This window comes from Balearica regulorum, chromosome 1 (assembly GCF_011004875.1).
Source record: "Balearica regulorum gibbericeps isolate bBalReg1 chromosome 1, bBalReg1.pri, whole genome shotgun sequence".
Taxonomy (NCBI): Eukaryota; Metazoa; Chordata; class Aves; order Gruiformes; family Gruidae; genus Balearica; species Balearica regulorum.
This window is the reverse complement of record NC_046184.1, coordinates 134,195,932-134,216,527: the sequence shown is the minus strand read 5'-3', so window position 1 is coordinate 134,216,527 and position 20,596 is coordinate 134,195,932. Positions and strand designations below refer to the sequence as shown.

Below are 20,596 nucleotides of genomic sequence, written 5' to 3'. Positions count from 1 at the left end.
GGTAGATACTACTGCTGCTGCGTCTTGCATGGAGTTGGCCCAGCAAGGGCATTCAGAGAACGCTTACCTGAGCACCCACACTGGGGAGGGTGAGCACCAGCACAGGGTTCTGGCTGGGCTTAGGCAAGGAAGAGCTGCTAAATTTGAGGTCTTGACTGACACCGAGATGTTTTGAGGCCAAGGGGAAGGGTGAATGTTGCACTCTGGGGAAGCTGAGGCTACCCAGGGGTAAGTTTGCTTATCTGAGCCTCCAAAAACAAGGGAGCCAATTAAATCTAGCTGATTAGAAATGATGAGCTGATGGTAGTGACTAATCCCCATTTCAGCACCTGCACATCAGGAGTAGGATCATCTGATCAAACACAGACATCTGAGCCATTTGGGCCAGGCTCTTCTTCAAGGTTCAGGACAAGAAAGAAGCAATATCCACAGGCAATTCATCTGATCTGCTAAGGGTGAGTGGAAAGCACCTGCTTTTCTCTGCTGATTATAAAAGGAGCTTGTGGTGAGTAGCTCACATACAGGCATCAACATTTAGCTAAACTGATACTGTGCAGGTGCTTAGATGAGTACGGTTCGTCTATTTTAAAACGAGGACTGTGGTGCTGCATAATATCCCACCACTCAAGTAGGACACTTACCAAGCTCAAAGAGGATCTGGATCAGAGCTTCCAGGGTGACTCGAACACTGTGCTGCCTGCTTTCTGGTCTCAGGTGGGAATACAGCCCCTGCAACTCAGAGCAGGATGTCTGTGGGGAAGTTTGAAGAAGCTTTAAGGAAAAAAATGGCAGATAGGAAGGTGAACACAACACTCATATAGGAGAGGAACCATTTTTGGGTGTCACAGGAACACTCAATGGTTTGACAGCCTTCTATTGGCACATGCTGATTAGACGCACGGTGGAGGTCCCCATGTGTCGTGGTTTTACCCCAGCCGGCAGCTCAGCCCCACGCAGCTGCTCGCTCACTGCCCCCCATCAGGATGGGGGAGAGAATTGGAAAAGTTAAAGTGAGAAAACTCGTGGGTTGAGATAAAGACAGTTTAATAGGTAAAGCAAAAGCCATGCACACAAGCAAAGCAAAGCAAGGAATTCATTCCCCACTTCCCATGGACAGGCAGGTGTTCAGCCATCCCCAGGAAAGCAGGGCTCTGTCACGTGTAACGGTTACTTGGGAAGACAAACGCCATCGCTCCGAACGCTGCCGCCCCCCCTCTCTCTTCCCCCAAGCTCCTTATAAACTGAGCATGACGTCATATAGTATGGAATATCCCTTTGGTCAGCTTGGGTCACCTGTCCTGTGTCTCCTCCCAACTCCTTGTCCACCCCCAGCCATCCCGCTGGCGGGGCAGTGCAAGAAGCAGAAGAGGCCTTGGCCCCGTGTAAACACTGCTCAACAACAAGTCCATAGAACAAAAACATCTCTATATTATCAATGCTGTCTCCAGCACAAATCCAAAACGTATCCCCACACTAGCTGCTATGAAGAAAATCAATCCTCTCAGCTGAAACCAGGACACCATGGCAGTGTGCTTCCCTGGGTGGGTTCAGAACTGAATCATGCCACCATTTGCAATGGATCTTCAGTTTTATTTCCTCCAAAAGGAACTGAAGTCTGGTGCACAACTGCTGTGTGACACCAATCACATGTGGTAAATGGAGAGGGTTTGCTTCAAAACTGCACTATTTCTCCAAATTGCTAATTCAGACTTAGACAATGAGGAGCATGTTCCAAAGGTAGCAAAAGTGATATTCAAACTAAAAGACACGTGAGATCATCTTTTTATTTCTCAGATTGACTCTGTGAAATCAGGAGTTTATTGAAGCTGTTATTGGGTGAGGTTACATTACGCAGGAGCTCAGAGCAGACTATCCTAACTATTCCTTTAAATATATGGAGTTTTGGATTATGCTTTAATCCAAGACTTGAGTCAGCTCTTAGCTTATCCAAACTATGCTACTGTTAACTTCACTAGCAGCTTCCAACTGTTAAGCTTCTTAAATTATTAGCAGAGAGCCCATAGAGGTAGAAAAGATAGACCTACCTTTCCAGGAGCACTCCTGAATGTTGTCTACACTTCAGGCAAAGCTGGTTTTCCAGGCTCTGATCCAAATCTGTGAGACCATGTTACCAGGAGTCCAATAAGGCAACCAATTTCCTCAACTGAACTAGGATCTTACGAGTAGAGAAAATATTTCACATACAAACAAACCATCAAAGTGTAAAGATTAAAGCACACAGTTTTTACAAGATGAAAGACAGTTTAATAGATATTATTCTAGCAGCAGGTCAGCTAGGTCAGACCAGGATGTTAGATCCTGCAATCCATAAGGAATTTCAAGGAGCAAGGAACCAGACAGTTCTGAAGATGACTCACTTGTATATGAATAAAGAACAACAGAACTGGTCCATCTATGTTCTCCATGAAAAGTTAATTCCCAGTAAAAAACCCTCATAGTTTAAAAATAATAATAATAAAAAGCTTACAGATAAAAGCAAAAGAATCAACCAGAGACCGGCAAATCAACATTTCTGGAATTGCTATTCAGAATGAATTTCCAACTGAGGCAGCATAGACATTTTATATGGATATCTAATAGATGCTTCTGTAAATATTCTGAGTCATTTTAGGGGAATTACAGAAATATGAACCTTCTACATAATAGAAAATATACAGATTATTTTCATATCGTTGTTTTAGACGAGTCCTTAATTCATTTCACCCTGTCAGCACATGGTGGTTAACAATTCAAATATAGTCGAATACCTGAAAAATCCAGACAGTACTGACAACCTGACACAGGAGAAATATTTGAGACACTAAGTCCCTTGCCATCAAAAATATAAAGGCTGTTAATTGTGAAAATGAGTGAAATCCTTGAACAAAGCACCGACCATGTCACCAGCAGAGACAGGGTGAACTGGGAAGCGGAAGAGTTTGGAAGTTATCACAGAGCTAACAGCTATCGATTCACTAAGCCAGCACGGAAAAACTAAGCACCATGGGGGATAAAATGCTGAGGCACAGAAGTGTATCATGACTCTCTCGCAGATGCCCAAGTGAAGGAGCCTCCTCTTGCTCGTGTGCAAGGATGAGGTGTTACTCAGTCCTAGGTACAGGAATGATTATATTGTTTGTTTGATTCCCTATCAAGTTGCAGTGAGTGAGTTTCCCCAGGATGCTGGAGGAGGCCACGTGCTCTCCCAAGGGCAATGCTATTCCGGTTCCCTTCTTGATCCACCTTATTCCTGTTCTCAGCAAATTTTAGTCACCTCACATATGCATACAGTGAAGTTGGGGGAAATGAGCTTCAGCCAGTCTCACATAGGTTTCCACAGCCCCTGTTCACTTCCGTGCTGACCTGGCTTTGCTGCCAGCTGTAGCCAAGCTGACTCAGAAGTCCTATATGCTGTAATTACGCTCCCTTCTGTCATCAAGACACACAGAGAGTTTGGGGAGAATCTTTCATTTGCAGTGCTATGGTAACTGTAACATTGGTCCCATGAAGAGGTTAGCTCAGGTTGGTAAGTCACTTGTGGCTCTTGCACTTGATCCTCCCTTAACCTTCTCCACACCCTTCGGGGCAGCAAGCCCCTGCCCTTGCGGTCATTGCCAATCTGCCTCTTCTCTCCTGAAAACACCCTTTAGCTTGGGGCTGCAATTCCTGCTTGCACAGGTTCTTGCAGAGAACTCGGCTTCTACTTTCAAGGTGTTGCTCAAAACCTCCAGTGTCTTCCTGGCAAGCTAGCGCTTAGATGCCTGCAGAGGAATTTAGGAGAACCATGCCTGAGTCCCATGAACCCCAGGTGACAGTAAGCACTCTTTGGTACCACCCTGTAATCAACAAAAAGTCACACTTTGTGTGATATGAATATGGCACCACTTTGGAGGCTTCAGAAAAACAGCAAGCTAGTGCAGGATCCGGCCCACTCCACAAGTACTCCTCCCTAATGAGGAACAATCCGGTTGGCCAAGCAAATCCTCCTCAGTGGAGGAGGAAAGTGTCTCAGGAAAACTTAGATATATGCATCTCCATTAGATTCAACCTCTGCAGGCATTACATTACATTAGCACATGAAGGTTATCTCTCCAAGCTGCTAAATAAATGAGGAAAGAAACTTCAGCTTCAAGGTAGTACACGTTAAAGTATGTCGAGCAGATGCTAGGGGACTTAACGGGTAAAGATTACAGTGAAACAGGAGCCTATGCTGCTGAGATGCAGTACTTGACTAGAGATATTCAGTAAGATACAGCTCCGCCCATGGAGTGCAATTAAGTGCAATGCCTACCCCACAGTCATATCCAAACTTGGATGCTGCTCCCCTTGTTTACAAACAAGCACACAGCCTCTGGTCCAACTCAGCCAAGCTACCAAACTCTCTGTGAGGGAAAACCTGAGTGTAGCTGGCATATCAGCACGGGACCACTCAGTGGATCAGGTAGGCACAGATTTTAATTGTCATCCTCCAACACACCCAACAGATCTTCCTGACACTCAACATATCTTCAGCCCCCAACATCCACACCCAACACATACTCAATCAATCAGGTCTTCCCGAACAGAGCGGTTTAGCTATCTTTAGGCTAGTAAACTATACAGGCTCATAGAACATGTCCAGGAACAGGTTCATGATCATCCACTCTGGCAAAATACAGCACAGTTTTGTCCCAGGGTATCTAGCACGCTCCCCCAGGCACCTTTCTGAGAGTTAGCACGCACTAGGCATCTTTCCCAGCAGGCAGCCTCAATGTGACCCCATTCGTTGGAGGTAAGCGAGGTTCATAGAATCACAGAATAGTTGAGGTTGGCAGGCACCTCTGGAGATTGTCCAGTCCAACCCCTGGCTGAGAGCAGGGTCAGCTACAGCAAGTTGTTCAGGGTTGTGTCCAGTTGGGTTTTGAGTGTCTCCAGTGATGGAGACTCCCTCACCTCTCTGGGTAACCTGTTCCAGTGCTCAACCATCTGCAGCATAAAAAGTTCTCTCTTTAATTAGAATTTCCTGTGTTTCAGTTCCTGCAAATTGCCTCTTCTTCTGCCACTGGGCATCGCTGAGAAGAGTCTGGCTCCCCTTCTTTATTCCCCTTGCATCAGGTATCTGTAAACATTGATAAGATCCCCCTTGAGCCATCTCTTCTCCAGACTAAACACCGCCAGCTCTCTCAGCCTCTCATCATATGATAGATGCTCCATGTCCATGGTCCTTCACTGGACTCACTCCAGTATGCGCATGAAAGTTTATCTGTACGGAAGCAATCTAAGCCGCTGCAGTTGGGCTCAAAAGAGACTAATGCCCCTGCCCTAACTTACTATTACAAATACAGCCCTTGAACCTAAGCAATAGTCAGCTGAGAGGATGGAAAATACAGATTTCAGATCTTGCTGTGCTCCCAGTATATGCTAAAGAGGAGTTTTAACCAGTGGTAAACCAGAGATTGGAAGGGAGCTCTGCAGGTCATCTGGTCCACCTCCGCTGCTCAAGCAGGGCCACCTAGAGCCAGTTGCTCAGGACCATTATCCAGGCAGCCTTTGAGTATCTCCAAGGATGGAGACTTCACAACTTCCCTGGGCAATCTATGCTGGTGCATTGTCACCCTCACAGTGGAAAAAGTGTTTCCCGATGTTTAGATGGAGCCTCCTGTTTCAGTTTGTGCCCACTGCCTCTGGTTCTGTCATTGGGCAATTCTGAGAAGAGCCTGGCTCCATCCTCTCTGCACCTTCCCTTCAGGTATGTATACATATGGATGAGATTTCCTCCCTCCCTCCCACCAAGCCTCCTCTTCCCTAAGCTGAACAGTCCCAACTCTGGTAGGCAGGTGTTCAGCCATCCCCAGGAAAGCAGGGCTCCATCACGCCTAACGGGGACTTGGGAAGACAAATGCCATCACTCCAAATGTCGCCCCCTTCCCGCTTCTTCCCCCAGCTTTATATGCTGAGCATGATGTCACATGGTCTGGGATATCCCTTGGGTCAGTTGGGGTCAGCTGTCCCGGCTGTGTCCCCTCCCAACTCCTCGTGCACCCCCAGCCCACTCGCTGGTGGGGTGGGGTGAGAAGCAGCAAAGGCCTTGGCTCTGTGTGAGCACTGCTCAGCAGTAACGAAAACATCCCGGTGTTAGCAGCGCTGTTTGCAGCACAAACCCAAAACAGAGCCCCATACTAGCTACTATGGAGAAAATTAACTCTATCCCAGCCAAAACCAGTACACTCTCAGCCTTTCCTCAGATGAGAGATGCTCCAGTCCTTTAATCACCTTAGTGGCCCTTTGCTGGACTCCCTCCAGTATGCCCATGTCTCTCTTGTACTGGGGAGCCCAGAGCTGGACCCAGTACTCCAGATGTGGCCTCACCAGTGCTGAGGACAGGGGGAGCAGCACCTCCCTCAACCTACGGGCAACACACCTAATGCAGCCCTGGGTTTGGTCGGAAAAGGCTCATTTGCCTTTTTCCATTTTGGAAATGGCATGCTGCTGCTTCTGTCAGCTCCAGTAGGAGATGGATTCCTTGTGACAGTGATGTGTTTGTCTCCAGGATACTGCTATGTGCAACACAGTTAGCAGGAAGAGGGTTGGTAAGGTCACTGGGAGATCAAGGTGCCGTTTCCAGATTCACTCCAGGGCACATGTCTTTCTGTTCCCTCAGTTTTTTGAATAAATCACACAGGCAACACTACTGGGACACGACTAAATGAAAAATTCCCTCCTTGACACCACAGTTCAGAATTGGCACCACGATTCTTTTAGCACACTAGCTAAACACTTCTGAATAACACCATTTAATATATTTGAAAATGCATTTGCACATTACAGACAATCTTAGGAAATGCTTCACCTTTCACAAACCAGTGGTCAGTGTCTCTCATTGGGGAAGTCAAACAGTGACACTAATCCTGTCAGTACCTGCCATTTCTAAGGCACGCATTTGCAAACCACTTCTTTAGAAAAACATTGCCATCATTTCATTACCACTAAAGTTTCTTCTCGTGAAGAGAAAAATTCGCTGTGTAACCTGAGATTTTCTAAAGCAATGCAAAGCTCTCAAACTTACTGTTTTATAAAGCTGTAATAAGGGACACGGTGTTTTTTTATTTTTGTACAGGTACTTACCTTTTGATGACCAATTGTCATGCAGTGGAATAACTGGTGATTTCTAAACTAAAATACACTGTTCTATGTTACTGGAGAACGAGCATCATGACCATGGAGTGGTCACTGGACAAGGGAAAACAAGAGTGAACCTTAATTCACCTTTATACTCATTTATTGAAATTAACTGAGTGTTGCATGACTGGAGCTCAGATAATGCTCCAGGTTTATGACCAGTTCTTCTACAACTTTCATACAAGTGTTCAGATTACATTTTCACGAGTGTATTTACTTTCTCTCTTACAAAATACAAATACAAAACTGCCTTCTAATATCACTTCTGTAATTTTGTAGGTCAGAATTATGGTCAGTATTGTCAGCCTTTCAAGAGAAATAGAGCAATAAACTTGAAGTTTTGTAAAGTGAAATCACTTATAAAAGCAGAGTGAAAAGATGTGTATCCAACATCAATTATTATAATCACAAAGAGCTGAAATACAGCAACAATTTCTCATTTGTACATATTGAACAGCAAAAAAGTAAAAAAATATATACATACAACAAGTTTAATAGGGAAACAAACCTGAAACAGTTCTCTACTGCTTATGGATAAGACAACTTTCCCTTAAATTTTTAGTGCATTCCCTCTCATTGACAAGAACTAATGTATTTTATCTTCCTGTTCTAAGGTGAACTGAAACCAATCAAATCTTCCTTCAAATCAAGAACAGTTGTGAACTTGCGAATTAATACATATTCACCTGAGATCATTCTGAAATATAAGACAAGATCAATAATGATTAACAGCTAAGGTGCACAACCATTTTGTCATTTTTAAAGAGAAACAGCACTTTTACAGAACAGGTTTTGCTACAGGACAGTAAAACTGTCTTGTGTAAAGAGAATTATTGGAAACAGTATAGGAGGAGACACTATGAGGACCATAAGCAGCTCACTCGTCTACTTTCTTCTATTCAGTATTGTCCTGTTCCCAACTTTCTGTAAAAAACAAAAAGAAGGAGGGGAAGGAAGAAAAAAGCAGAAAAAAAATTGAAGATTAGAAGTATTTCTCCTCTAACTCAGTTTATTTTATGCTTATGTCAGTTTCTCTCAAATCTGTCGACTGACTTCAAAGTAAATGGTAAATACTACAAGTAGATGTATTTCATCTAGGTCAAACAGCATAAAGCAAACCCACAAAGCTAAATATTGTCTACATGTGTATCCAGCTCTGATTAATGGGTAAAATTAACCCTGAGATAAAAATAAGTAAGCCAATGCTTCTACCCTTCTTTTATATCTGGAATTAGTTGTATAGTCCTTTTTAGAGTAATTCTGTTGAATACAGTTAGTATCCACTAGTGACATGTTTAAACAAAATCAGCTTGACCACTGATAACTACTTAAAAGCATCACAAAAGTACATTCATCCAAGCACTGAAAAAGTCACAACTGCAATGGTAGAGAGAGAATTACCATGCATAAATTCCACTGAGGACAGCAAGGTCAAAGCTAAAGGGGCTGTCCTGTCCTGTCCTGTGTGTTCGTCTCAAGAAACAGAGCCACAGTGATATTTGGAGGTGGGAAGGATCCGGGCAAGAGTGAAAAGAAACATGTGTCACTCTACAATATGCATTGGTACTGTACCTGCATGCACCAGATCATGGAATCATTTAACATTCTGTTCTCCACTCTCATGATTTGAGGATTTATTATTATCTTTAACACGTGGTACATGAGAGGGAAAAAAGAAAGAAATTAAAAATCACAGAAGAACCCCATGCTGCAACTAAGGACTAAACTCCAATTTCTAGCATCTCATGACAGTATTTTAATCATGAGACCATCAGGCAGATATGCAGCCTTAATCATCTGTTCAGCACAGCTGCTTAGTGACTACACCATGTGAGAGGAATAAAATCAGAGGGGAAAATTGTGTCCTGCTTACAGAAGTGCTCAGAAATATTGAAAAGCATGAATGTATGCATGTACCAGAGTACCACACCAGCCACAACTCCATGAATCTGGGTAGGAGAAATAAAGTAAGACTAAGATGCAAGCCCAAATCCTGCAGAGGTCAGGACCTCCAAACTGAACAGAAATCTGTGGCTACCAAGTTTACAGGTGAAAAAACAACCAACCCAACATCACTTTGGCAAAGCCTGAGGCAAACAAAGGTATGATTTTATAAAACTTGTTTGTATCTCTACAATTTTGCAGATTAAATCCAAGCATTTATCTTGGGATGTCTTTGTTGATTCAATGCATCAAATGCAATTACAGATTAATGTTAAGGCAAGACAAAAAGTCATGCCAACACGGTCTACTCGAGGTGAGCCAAACTTGCAAACTGAAGTAACAAAAAAAGAAAACACAATTTTAAAATGTATTTCCATTGTCTCTTCAAACACTAACACAACTTGATTTTGTACAGCATCCTACATATAAGCTGTACCCAAAACACTTAGCAGACTTTAATATGAGAACTGCAGCATTAAGCAGAAGAGAACAATTAAGTGCTGCAGGCAAAGAAGAAAACATAAGCTCTCAGATGGGATTTGAAACAAAAGGGAGAATCAAGATAACTTTGTCTCCTGTTTTAAGTCTAGAAGAAATAAATGTCATAAAGCAGTATCAAAATGATTCTGTTTACCTCAATAGCATCATCCATTTCTGTGATCTCATACAATCATTTCAGTTTGTTTCTGAATTAGGAAACTCTTTCTCTGGAGAGCTGTCATCGCTGAGGTCACTGTAGCTGTCACTGTTAAAAGCAATACACAGTCAGAAGGATCTAAAACAATTATTGTATTTCAAACCGCCAACCCAGATGATGCATATGACAAACACTTTCCTCAAATGCAATCCATTTCCAGAAAACATGCTCAATTTTGGAATTTTAGAATGCCTTCCTCTTCAGGAGTGGGCTTAAGTTTGGAGTCTAAGAACTGATGAGAAAAAAATATTCCACTGTATAAACAGTATGTTTCATTTCTTTTTGCTTGACTCCTGTATATTCATTCTATAGTTTGCTGGTGCTGCGTGACTGTGACCATGATTAACAACAAGGAGAGTAACAGGTATTCAGAGCAAGACTAAAAGGAACTTATCCTTTATGATAAATGATTGTTTTGACCAAATAAAAAGTTAAGACAACTGTAACTTTCTTTACTCAGAATGCTTTAATTTATACCTAAATTACAATTCTTGGTTTTCCAGTCAGAATACAAATAATTTTCATTGCACCAAGCAATATCCTGACAGTTTTTCCTGAGGATTTATCCCCTTTGCTGTTTCCTGAGAGTACACTGGTTTTCGCAGAACTGCCATGGCAAGTGATGGTTTTGTAAGTGGCCAGAAGTAAACAGTGAAGGACAGGAATCACGCCAGTGACTGAGAGAAAGAAGTGCCCACAAACCACATTTTTAGTCAGCTGTGATGTCTATGAGGTCTCCAGGTTTATCTTAACTCTAAGTGCACAAACTGCACCTGTTCAGCAGAGCCTCCAGCCTCAGCCTCCCCCTGCTACACTTCACTTCTACAATGTTTTCTAGATACTTGAATTTCCCAAGATCAGAAGCCAGCAAAGTGAGCCCAGGGAACTGACAAGTACCTTTGAGCAGCAATAATTCTGGTCAGTTCTATGACACTTCAGAGAGCAGGTTACGGTTAACACAGTACAGATGCGGATCTAAGACATCATTTGTGTGGGTACACCACTGCCAGCCTTGGGTACCAACTCTACTCCAGTGACCACACACCTGTCTTGCCACACGTCACTCTTATCACATACACCTTCATCCCCCAGCCAACAGGATCTCAGTGACGTCATGCTCCCCGCCTCCGGGTATGACCTCCCACTGAGACATCAAGCACATCATCAGCCCACCACCCACCTAGACACAGCTTTATCAGTTGATCTGCAGTGATTGCCTGCTGTGTAGTGTTTCAAGGGGAACTATGTAACCCCGCAGCTGGAGATCTTTGATCTAGACTGCAATGTGGAACAGTGAACAAACTGCACTCGGCTATACTGGTGCTTGTTACCGAGCACTGCTTTGTAGCCTGAATTTCACTCTCTCTTCTTTGCAAAAAAATAAAAATAATTTTAAAAAAAATCGAAGATTAGGTAAAAACACAGCCATTTTGATAGAGTGGGACAGGAGGAGTGGCACCAAGAGTCATCTCATTTAATTTCTACCTCTGTTAGGAAAGCCTCCCACAGTTACAGCAAATCACTGTACCAAATTCTGTATGAGGCAGAGTAGGCATTCTGATTGTTCTAACAATTATTAAAACTTTGCCTACAGCATTGTGCCCTTTATTCACATGACACACATATTGTTCATGTGGTTCTTATAAAGAGTGTGTCATCTCAGGCTACCAAGAAATGCTCTATTTGATCATTTCAGCAGCTGGCAAACAATTACATCGTTCAAGTGAGGAAAGTGTTGTTAACAGTATGATCAAGCATGCCAGATGCACACAGACAAACACAACATCATCGACATTGTACTTACTTCTTTCTGAAAGTACCCACGGAAACATGGAATAAAAATTCAGTATTACTGAAACATTTTTGCATTTTCACATCACAGCAAATTTTTTTTAATCGGTTCTGCTGCCCAGTGGCAGTCACAGCCCGAAAACATACACCGGAGCTCCGTATACAACAGCGTGGGAGACAGGTGCTTAAATAAAAATGCTCAGGGACCAAAGAGGTGAGCGAAGAACTGCTCATCTTCATCTCTTGCAGACAGTCAGGTGCTGATCCCCACCCAGCATTCTCATCACCAGTCCTCCCCCAGTCAATTGCGTGAGTTTTAGAGGCATTCACCCACAGAACAAGTCACACAACGCTGGATGTTTCTGTCATTTCATCGACTTACCACCCCAACTTCTCAGGCCTGTCTCCAGCTTGCAGAAGCTGAGGGTCAGGTCACTTGGCTAGCCACTAGCCCAGAGGCTAAAACACTTACTTGAGCGATGACAATTTTGTTTCTGTTCCCACACTGCCTAATTCAGTACAGGATTTGACTCCACATCCCAGAAAAAGGGCTCTTGTCATCACATTCTTGACTTCTGCTGTAACACCTCACAGCCTCCCCTACTTCAGGGCTGTCCTGCTGGGTGTAAGTCAGTTTTAACTCTAAGAGGCAGGCCACAGTGGTAAGAAAGGTAGGGGAAATACCCAGGTCAGGATCAGCCCTTGGGCTTCAGACTCAGGTAACTGTCAGTCTCACAGTTTGAGTGATATCTCTACGCAACCCCAGAAGCTGTGGTACCATGTTAACAAGAACAACTTGTGCTCCAAGGAAACCTGAACTTCTTCAAGACTTAAGCTGCCAGTGGACTCGAAAGCAAACAAGGACTCATGAATCTTGGCATATCTACACCTGGGTGCTATATTGGTATCAAACCAGTGCTGACCTCCAGTTTGTAAGATTTACTGCGATATGAACTGTGTTCAACTGATAAGTAACCTGAAGAAAAACTCCACGTGGTATTAACCACTAATGAGTCATCACCTCTCTTAGGAATAAATATGTACTTCCTTCCAAATTACATAGATATTAAACACAAAACCAAATGGATATTTTGTGCTCACAGTTGCTAATATTAAGTAATCCTGCTTAAATGTGCTGGCTATGAAAGTAGTGGTGGTAGGAAATCAAATAAGCCTGGCTTTTTCTTTATGAAATTCTTTTTCACACTTAGCCCTCTACTGAAAAAAATACACTTACATGTCCTTCAGCAAGCTTTCTCTCAGTTTGTGTACAAATTAATTAGTAATTATCTTGGGCAGGAACCTGACACCCACTTCATCTTGTTTGTAACCTTTCCCACAACAGCAGACTCCAACAAAAAGGAGCTAGTCAGCAGATCTAAGGCCAATACAGAGGTTCTATTCCATCTTTTTTTTTCCATGGAATCTGGAGTATAGAGATGTGGGCGAGAGAAAAACAGAACAAAACTCAGATTATGCAGTGTCACTGCATCTACTCAGTCACTTCAGTCTTCAAGACGAAGAATTTTGGTCACTTCAATCCTTACACCTAATTTACCTGTAGTTAATGGAAATACATTCACTGCAAAGTGAAATATCAACCAGTACCTAGCTGGTATTTCACTCTGCAATTAACTGCAACATGAAACATCTACTAGTACCTAGCTGCCATTTCATTTTGCAGTGAACTGCAACATATTTCCCAACTGGAGCAAGGAAAACATCCTCTGTTGAGAAATTACATTACGGGCTTTTGTTTTGTTTTAAAGTTCACTCAGATCCCTGTCTTCTCAAGACTTAAGCAATAAAGAGAGCTTCCTCCCACATGTGTTCCATTATTACCAAATTCATGCCCGTTTCAGATCTCTCTGTCCTCCTGACAGAGGTATCATCATACCTCTGCTACGCGTCAGCCTAAAGCAGGGAAGGAGGCAAGATGAGAAGATTGCCCATCTGTATGGTACGGAAGGCAGCCGATAGCTGGGGCCACACGGTATGAAGCTGGAAAGCATCACCTCACCAATCACTCTCAGCTACAAAACCACTAGAATTAAGACTCAAGATAATTTTAAACCTTTATTTCTCAAACAGCTGCACAAAAGCACCAGAACTGCCTGCTTTTAATGTTTTTATTAAGAAACACAAGCAACCGTAAAATGGGTAGTCTGTTTGTTTCATCTGGAAAATCCAGATCAACATTCTTTAAAAATGAAGGATTTGACACAGTTGCAGAGGGGCTTTTTTCATCCTTTTTTAATGTATCATTGACAAAAATATCCTTTTCCAGAAATGTAAGCAATTTAAACAATTGTTACAGTAATGCTATTCCCTGCAAAGGCAGGAGCCAAGCTAAATGCATTTCTTCCTCAATGCAAATTAAAGATAAATATAATTACATTTAGTACAGGCTGTGGCTGTTTAAAACAAACAATTGTTATAGCTTTCGAGAACCTAGCAAAAAGAAATCTGTCAGTTATTATTATTTATTCCCCCCACATAAAGCTGAATGATTAAAATTATTATAGTCATTAAAACATTATTTAAAATAAATGCATATTTGATTGTGCAATGCTTATAATTGCAGTCACTCATATTTCTCTGAATATTTTTATGATCATTATAGGATCATAAAAATGATCATATATCATTTATTATGATCACCATCGTTATATGACCCTATGCTTCCATGAAACATCATTTCATTAAAGAATCCCTCAGCACATATCTAAGACTCCCCAGTTCCAGCCTGTCAGACATCTGCACTCGCATAACTGGACCTAGGATAACAGTTTTGCTAGAACCCAGCATTACAAAAATCACAACCAAGACACCAGAACATATCTGGGTGTTATAAAAACTCTCGCCTGAGTCTCACGCATAGGATTCAATTCATATAGCTTTAGACATCTTCGTCTGAGATAGTTACTGCCAGCTTCTTACAGTTGACGGAAAGAAACAGGCACTTGCAGGGTATAATGCTTCTGACCCACTCAACCATTACAATGAGCTATATGGCTCCTTTGAAGTACATATTCACTTAGCGACTACAGAAAAAGACTTGGGGTGACGAGCTCAGAAGTATCTTCACTGTAAACATCTAACATTAAAATGACAAAGAAACTGCCATAACTAACCATTACTAAGTTCATCACGAAATACCACTATGGTTGAGAAGGAATTTCCTTTAAAACTTTTTCTGTAGTTTTCTGTAAGGGCTCTGAGGGCACCAATAGGCCTTAGCTGCCCTGACCATCCTCACCTAGGGCCTCCACCAAGAGGCCTTGATCCCCAGTCCTTGCCTGAGCTATGCACAGGCATACTTGTACCCATCTCTTTAGTTCTGTCATCACTTGTTGACTGGACTTCCTGGATTAACCTTTGACCTGACTTGTCACTCACTTCTCACTTCTGCACTGGACTGCCTGTAGGACACGGTGACTGCCACTGGAGACAGTCTGCTTGCCACCTTTGGTGACTGCAGCACTGACTCCTGCTGGTGAGGACACCACCCCTGCCACCCCTGGCTCCTGGATTGTCTCCTTTTGTGGAGCAGCCCCTCTCTTGACAGACTTCAACCCACAAGATTTCCTTCAATTTCCTCTGAAACATCTGGATTTGGCCAATGGCAGAAATACGATGCTGTGCCAGATGTGTTATGGATTGGGGATAACGTACAGGGGACATCAGAGATAGCCCTACCCATACCTCCTTTGTCCCTCATACACCAGAACATGACACACAGGCTATTTCCTGTTCTCTTTACAACTGCTTGCCCCAACCTCCCTACACAGCTGGTTTGGGAGACAGCTGGACCATGTTAGTGCAATAAGCACCATATGGACAAGTCCATTGAGGTTTTTTTTCTTTATGGACCACTCCTTCTGTCCTCTAGCCACTTTTGTTCCTTGTCTCTGAATGCAACTCATAAGTCATCTTTTATTAATAACCTATCCAGAACTTAACAGATTACTCTGTGACTAGATGGTGTTGGATTGGTGCCTTCCATTAGCATATTCTTTGATGACTTGCAAAAATTTCTTTTGGCGGCAGTCCTAGTTGCCCACACTTTCTCACCTAGGAACATTTCTCACTTCCTACATTTCCTCCCATCTGCTGGGCGTTTGTGTTTAAATTATCTATCTTAACCTGTTACTCTCTTCCTCCAAAGAAACACATAATTTCACTATTTTCAGCTCAGGTTTTTAAATTCTCTATATCTTTTTATGTTACTTCTTTGTTCTAAATAGTGCTTTCTGCTCTTCGTTAAATGGTACTATTTGTGAATATCATTAATGCACTCTGGCCTACTCTTGCAGACTGTTAATAAAGACGCTGCCTGAGGGGAAAGAGGAAATAAAGCCTGTTGATGCTAAACTTGCTATGGGGAAAAAAAAAGGCAACATGGCTTTATTGTACATCAGTGGTTTTGAAATCCATATGACACTGTTCTGACAGATAAGTCATTTTTTATTGCTTTTTCCAAGTGAAATTCTGTAAGACTCAGTAAGAGTAAACATTACATCTGAAGTTTCTCTCTTCATCCACTAGTTTTCTATTAAAGCCTTTCGGTTTTTCTTAAAAAGCAGTGTATTTGTGGATATTGTACACCTTCTGAGAGTCTCCTCTGTCCTTTAAAATGGAACATGGAAACTGGCAGCCTCTCACCTTCCTCAGCTCCTTACAAAATGGTGACTTCAGTATTTCCATGGAAAGATTTGGGAAAGGTCATGATTTAAAAGCATTCACAAGGAAATGAAGTGCATGGCTTTGTCTGAGGGTTAGGCACTCGTGACATAAAGCATGAGAGGCTGAAACCACAAAGGCAACTTAGATGCCAAACTACAACTTCAGGTAACTATGTAATAACTCATCACTGAGTTACACCAATCCTTTGCTCAGTTCCTGACTGTCTCTGTACACATCAAAGCTCCTGGGAACAAAGTTTACTCCAGAGGATGCATTCCAGTCTCAAACGAGGAATGCATCATGCCTATGTGTAAGCATTCGCATACTGTCTACCAGACTAGGCCTCACAAAAATTTAAGAGAAGGTTTATTCGCTTTTATTTATTTAGGGCACTCTCCTGAGATGTATGATGCATCTTTAAATTTACTGTTTGTTCTGCTTAGAAGCTAGGGCTTCTGTCTAGGTGTCAGATGTTCTAAAATTGCATCCTAATTATGGGGCTGTTAAATGTTCTAGGGTAATGATTTACTGTTAAGAATCTCACGCTGAAATATGGATTTCCTTTTGTCTCAGGAATTCATCATTAACTTGCTTTTGAGTGTTTTTAATAGACTAGCTTAGGTAATCTGCTCAATTTGCTGGCTTCCACAAATTCTCTTTCAGGTTACATCTTTGCTCTAGTCCACAGCATGACTACAATTCATGTAGGCCGGGCTGGATGCAGTGTGCAGAAAATCCTCTCCTCAGATATCTTTCAGTCTTGGCAGGACGTGCCTTAGGTTTACTGCTCAATGAAATCACTGGCATTCAGGGATGTAATTAGCACTGAAATTCCCTCCTGAACGTTCTTCCCTGCAAAATGCTCCTCTTTTAGCCTCGAAATGTTTTTCTATTCCAATGCTCTTTCTCAAGACAGAAGGGTCTGCTCGATTGGTGTGTAACCAGGTAAATGGTAAAATTTGTATTTTTATAAATAAGGTTTCAGGGTACGAAACTTTGTCTTTGCTAAATGTTTAAGTGTGGGTTGGAGTTTATTGTATGAACACGAAGAAAAAGAGTTGGATATACGTTTTATTGATTAATTCAAATAAGTGCAGCACATCAGTAATTGCTGAAACTTAAAGTCAAGGTTAGAAAATGTATTTGCTATATTGCTAAGGGATTTAAATTTAAATTGGCAGGACACATGCAGATCACTCATTCAAAAAAAGTAATTTTGCTTTATCATCTCAGAGAGACGAATAGGTATACTTATGGGAGAAAGCAGTAAAAGAAAGGATATTGGGACCTGGCAAACAAAATGAACTGTGATGCACAGAGAGCCCACAAGAAGAAAAGACTGAAGATCCCTGTGCTTGAAGACTCTGTCCTGACAAGTACCACAAAAATTTGACCTGTGTGATGCACTGGCACAAATTTTAAAACGTCAGTAATGTTACAACTGCTAATAACAATGACAGGATAAAGTACTAGGAGTATTTCGATCAAGTCTGTAGTTTGCAGATCAGAAATTCTCTCTGTAGGTACACCATTGCACAACTGGCCAGGGTGAGCAAAGATGAAGTGCGTTTATGAAAGACAACTGATACCCATAAGGAGCAGGGTACCAACATAGATTGATCTGGTCTGGCTTGGATATTTTTCATTACCACTGAAACCTGAATAAAACTTCTGTTTCTTGCTTAAGAAAAGGATCTCATTTTAATAGAAAGCAACACTCAAAAAAAAAACCCCAACAACAAACCCCCCCAAAAAAACCCCACAAAACTAGTAAGTTTGGTGCCTTGTTTAGAGGAAAAGCCAGTAAGCCAGAATTGGATCTGTTCTGTGTTATTATTCAGTCATTCTGTGATTTATTTTTTTTTTTAATTTTTGTTATTTTACCCTAGGCTTCCCTGTGACCTCTTTATCATTGTTATTGTAATGAAATTGTAACTGTTATTAGTATCATTGAAATAAACAAGAATGAGTTAACAATGGCTAAAAACTATTGCTACATTCAATAAACCAAAAACTCTGTGTCCAAGGGACAAAGGATTTTAGTTTGGCTGAACCATTCAGTTTTGATCTAGATCCAAACTCATAAGTCTAAAGCTATCCCAACTCTTTTGTTTCAGGCCTCTCTCTACTAGATGGTATTAATTATTTAGCTCCTGCAAAACAAAATCAGTGTTTTCTTTTTTATTATCACCATTCAAATACAACTAGGTAAGAATTCTACTTCATTGCTTGATCCTCTGGCAAATCACTTTCCCTGTGAGACTACCATTAACCAAAGTTAACACAGGAGGCCACTAACTTCACGTGAATTTACTAAAGGTTTTTTTGACTTTATTCTGGTTATAATGTATGCATCTAGCTTTAGCCCTAATAGCCTCTGAAAAGGAGGAAGTCAGGAACTGTGCTTATGAATACTTTTACACCAGGGTTTATTGTCAGGCATGTAACAGGAACAAGTAAATCAACACATGAACTCCTTTTCCTGTTCTGGAGTTCTGAATTCAAGGACAGGATAGTTCCTCTGAACATGTGACTGTCAAACTGCAGGCAAGTAAGAAAGAAAGATTACCTTGGAGACAATTTACATCCACGTTGCAGGTATGCATTGAGTGTCCCAGTTGCTGCTAGCAACAGTCCAAGGTATGGAGGTGAAGGTTTCATAGGCCTTGAGGAAAACTCTGGGTGGAACTGAACTCCCACAAAATATGGGTGATCTACAAGACAGATGTCAAAGAAAATTATAAGATGTGAGAAGAAGATAGCAGAACAACTGTTAGAAAAAAAAGTGCATTGAAGATTTAACACAGGAGTCCAGAAGCCAGATCAGCATGTGTGAATCTAAGGGCGAGACAGCAGGAACCTTAACTTTTTCCATGAAAAGCAACTGACAACAGAGGCAGAAGGTTAGTAAGGCAAATTAAGGAAAAATCATCCTGTGATTCAACCTTAATGTGCCCAATGATGTAATTAAAAGCTGAATAATAAACCTGTAATGACACGTAAGGGAGGGAGGGAGAGACAACAACCACAAAGTATACATTTATCATGTTATTTTCCTAGTATTTTGGTTTCCAATACATATTTGCGCATGCATAGTCAGAACATGCACCCATACATATCTGAGTGAAAAATAAAACAGTTCCTAAAAGACCAAGCATTATCATACCACAACTATTTACACACTAAGAGATGCATATGAAAGCAACATACAGAGGAATCTGGGGACAACAAGTTTCAAATAATTAGGCCTGGAAGGGATCTCCTGGGACATTAAGTCCAGTCTCCTGTTATTGAATGCAGCGACATCATGTAGTCTCAAGCACAAAGGGTCAAGGCTCTACCATAACACTCCCTAGGTTTTTTGGCTCCCACTAGAAAGCTCTTCTGATACTCTCTCCCTTTACTTAAAAACTTCTCCCTAATTCACAGGCCATCTTTGTTACAGCCAACTCAGATCCATTTCTTATGGTGCTCTTCTTTCCTTCTGTTAGGCCTGTGTGATTAAGGACAACAATATCACCACCATTCAACTCTGCCTGCCAAGCTAAACAAGCCATGCTGCTTCATCTTCTTTTAAATCTTCAGCTCTCTGTGTCCCAATCACAGCACCTCTTTGCTACTACTTCTGCTTCCTGTCGTCTTCAAAAGGATAATGAAAGAAAAATGTTTTCGTACTCTTCCATGCTGTGCACCTGTTCCTTCTTTGAATATTGTTTTAAAGGAGCTAACATTAGCCACTTCTAAAGCCAGGACATTGGACAAAATTAACCACAGATCTCTTCTGGTTCAACAATTTCCAAAATAATCCCAAACATTCAAGGAATTTTTCTGCAGTACAGAGTAAGTGATAACAAGAAAGCTGGGTGCTTCTTCTATGAAGATAAACTATATGATCTAGTATACTGTTCTTTCTGCTGCTATTTCTTAAAGAGAACCTGGATCCTAAATTGATCCCATAACTTCTTTCTCTCTACCATGCAATTTAGTTCTTTAAAGCTGTACAAAAAGCCAATGACAAAGCATCAAATATTTCCTGTGGGGATATTTTGCTTAAAAGCTTTGCCTAAGCTATCTGGCGTACTGTTATTTCTGTGCTTCTGCTCCAACCCACCCTCCTCCCTATGATGATTGTTTTTCTTTAGTAATCAGAGTCTCCTTGCAGCCCATTGTGAAATAATTCCAGGTTTTACTGCTGTTTTTATTCTTTTCACAGTAACATGCAATTTAAAAATTCTGCCTGATTTATCTCATGATGCTCTCTATAGAAGTTGTTTCAAGCAAAGCAGACAAAATAGCCTCCCAACACTACCATGAGTAACA

General features: G+C 41.6%; 1 protein-coding gene and 1 long non-coding RNA gene across 6 annotated transcripts in view; one reads left to right on the top strand and one right to left on the bottom strand.

Moving 5' to 3' along the window:
* The window catches only part of LOC142605229 (uncharacterized), a 331,852-nt gene that overhangs the window by 284,157 nt on the left and 27,099 nt on the right, over positions 1 to 20,596 (top strand). The window lies entirely within an intron of this gene.
* Positions 6,758 to 20,596, bottom strand: part of CTPS2 (CTP synthase 2) — an 86,891-nt gene continuing 73,052 nt past the window's right edge. For all 5 annotated transcript variants that reach the window (XM_075775987.1, XM_075775978.1, XM_075776013.1 and 2 more), the window contains exons 17-19: positions 18,846 to 18,990; positions 9,737 to 9,847; positions 6,758 to 8,082 (exon numbers count right to left, since the gene is read on the bottom strand). In XM_075775987.1, coding sequence (XP_075632102.1) covers positions 9,778 to 9,847; positions 18,846 to 18,990 — 215 coding nt within the window. In that variant the 3' untranslated portion in view covers positions 6,758 to 8,082; positions 9,737 to 9,777. The remainder of the gene's footprint in view (positions 8,083 to 9,736; positions 9,848 to 18,845; positions 18,991 to 20,596) is intronic.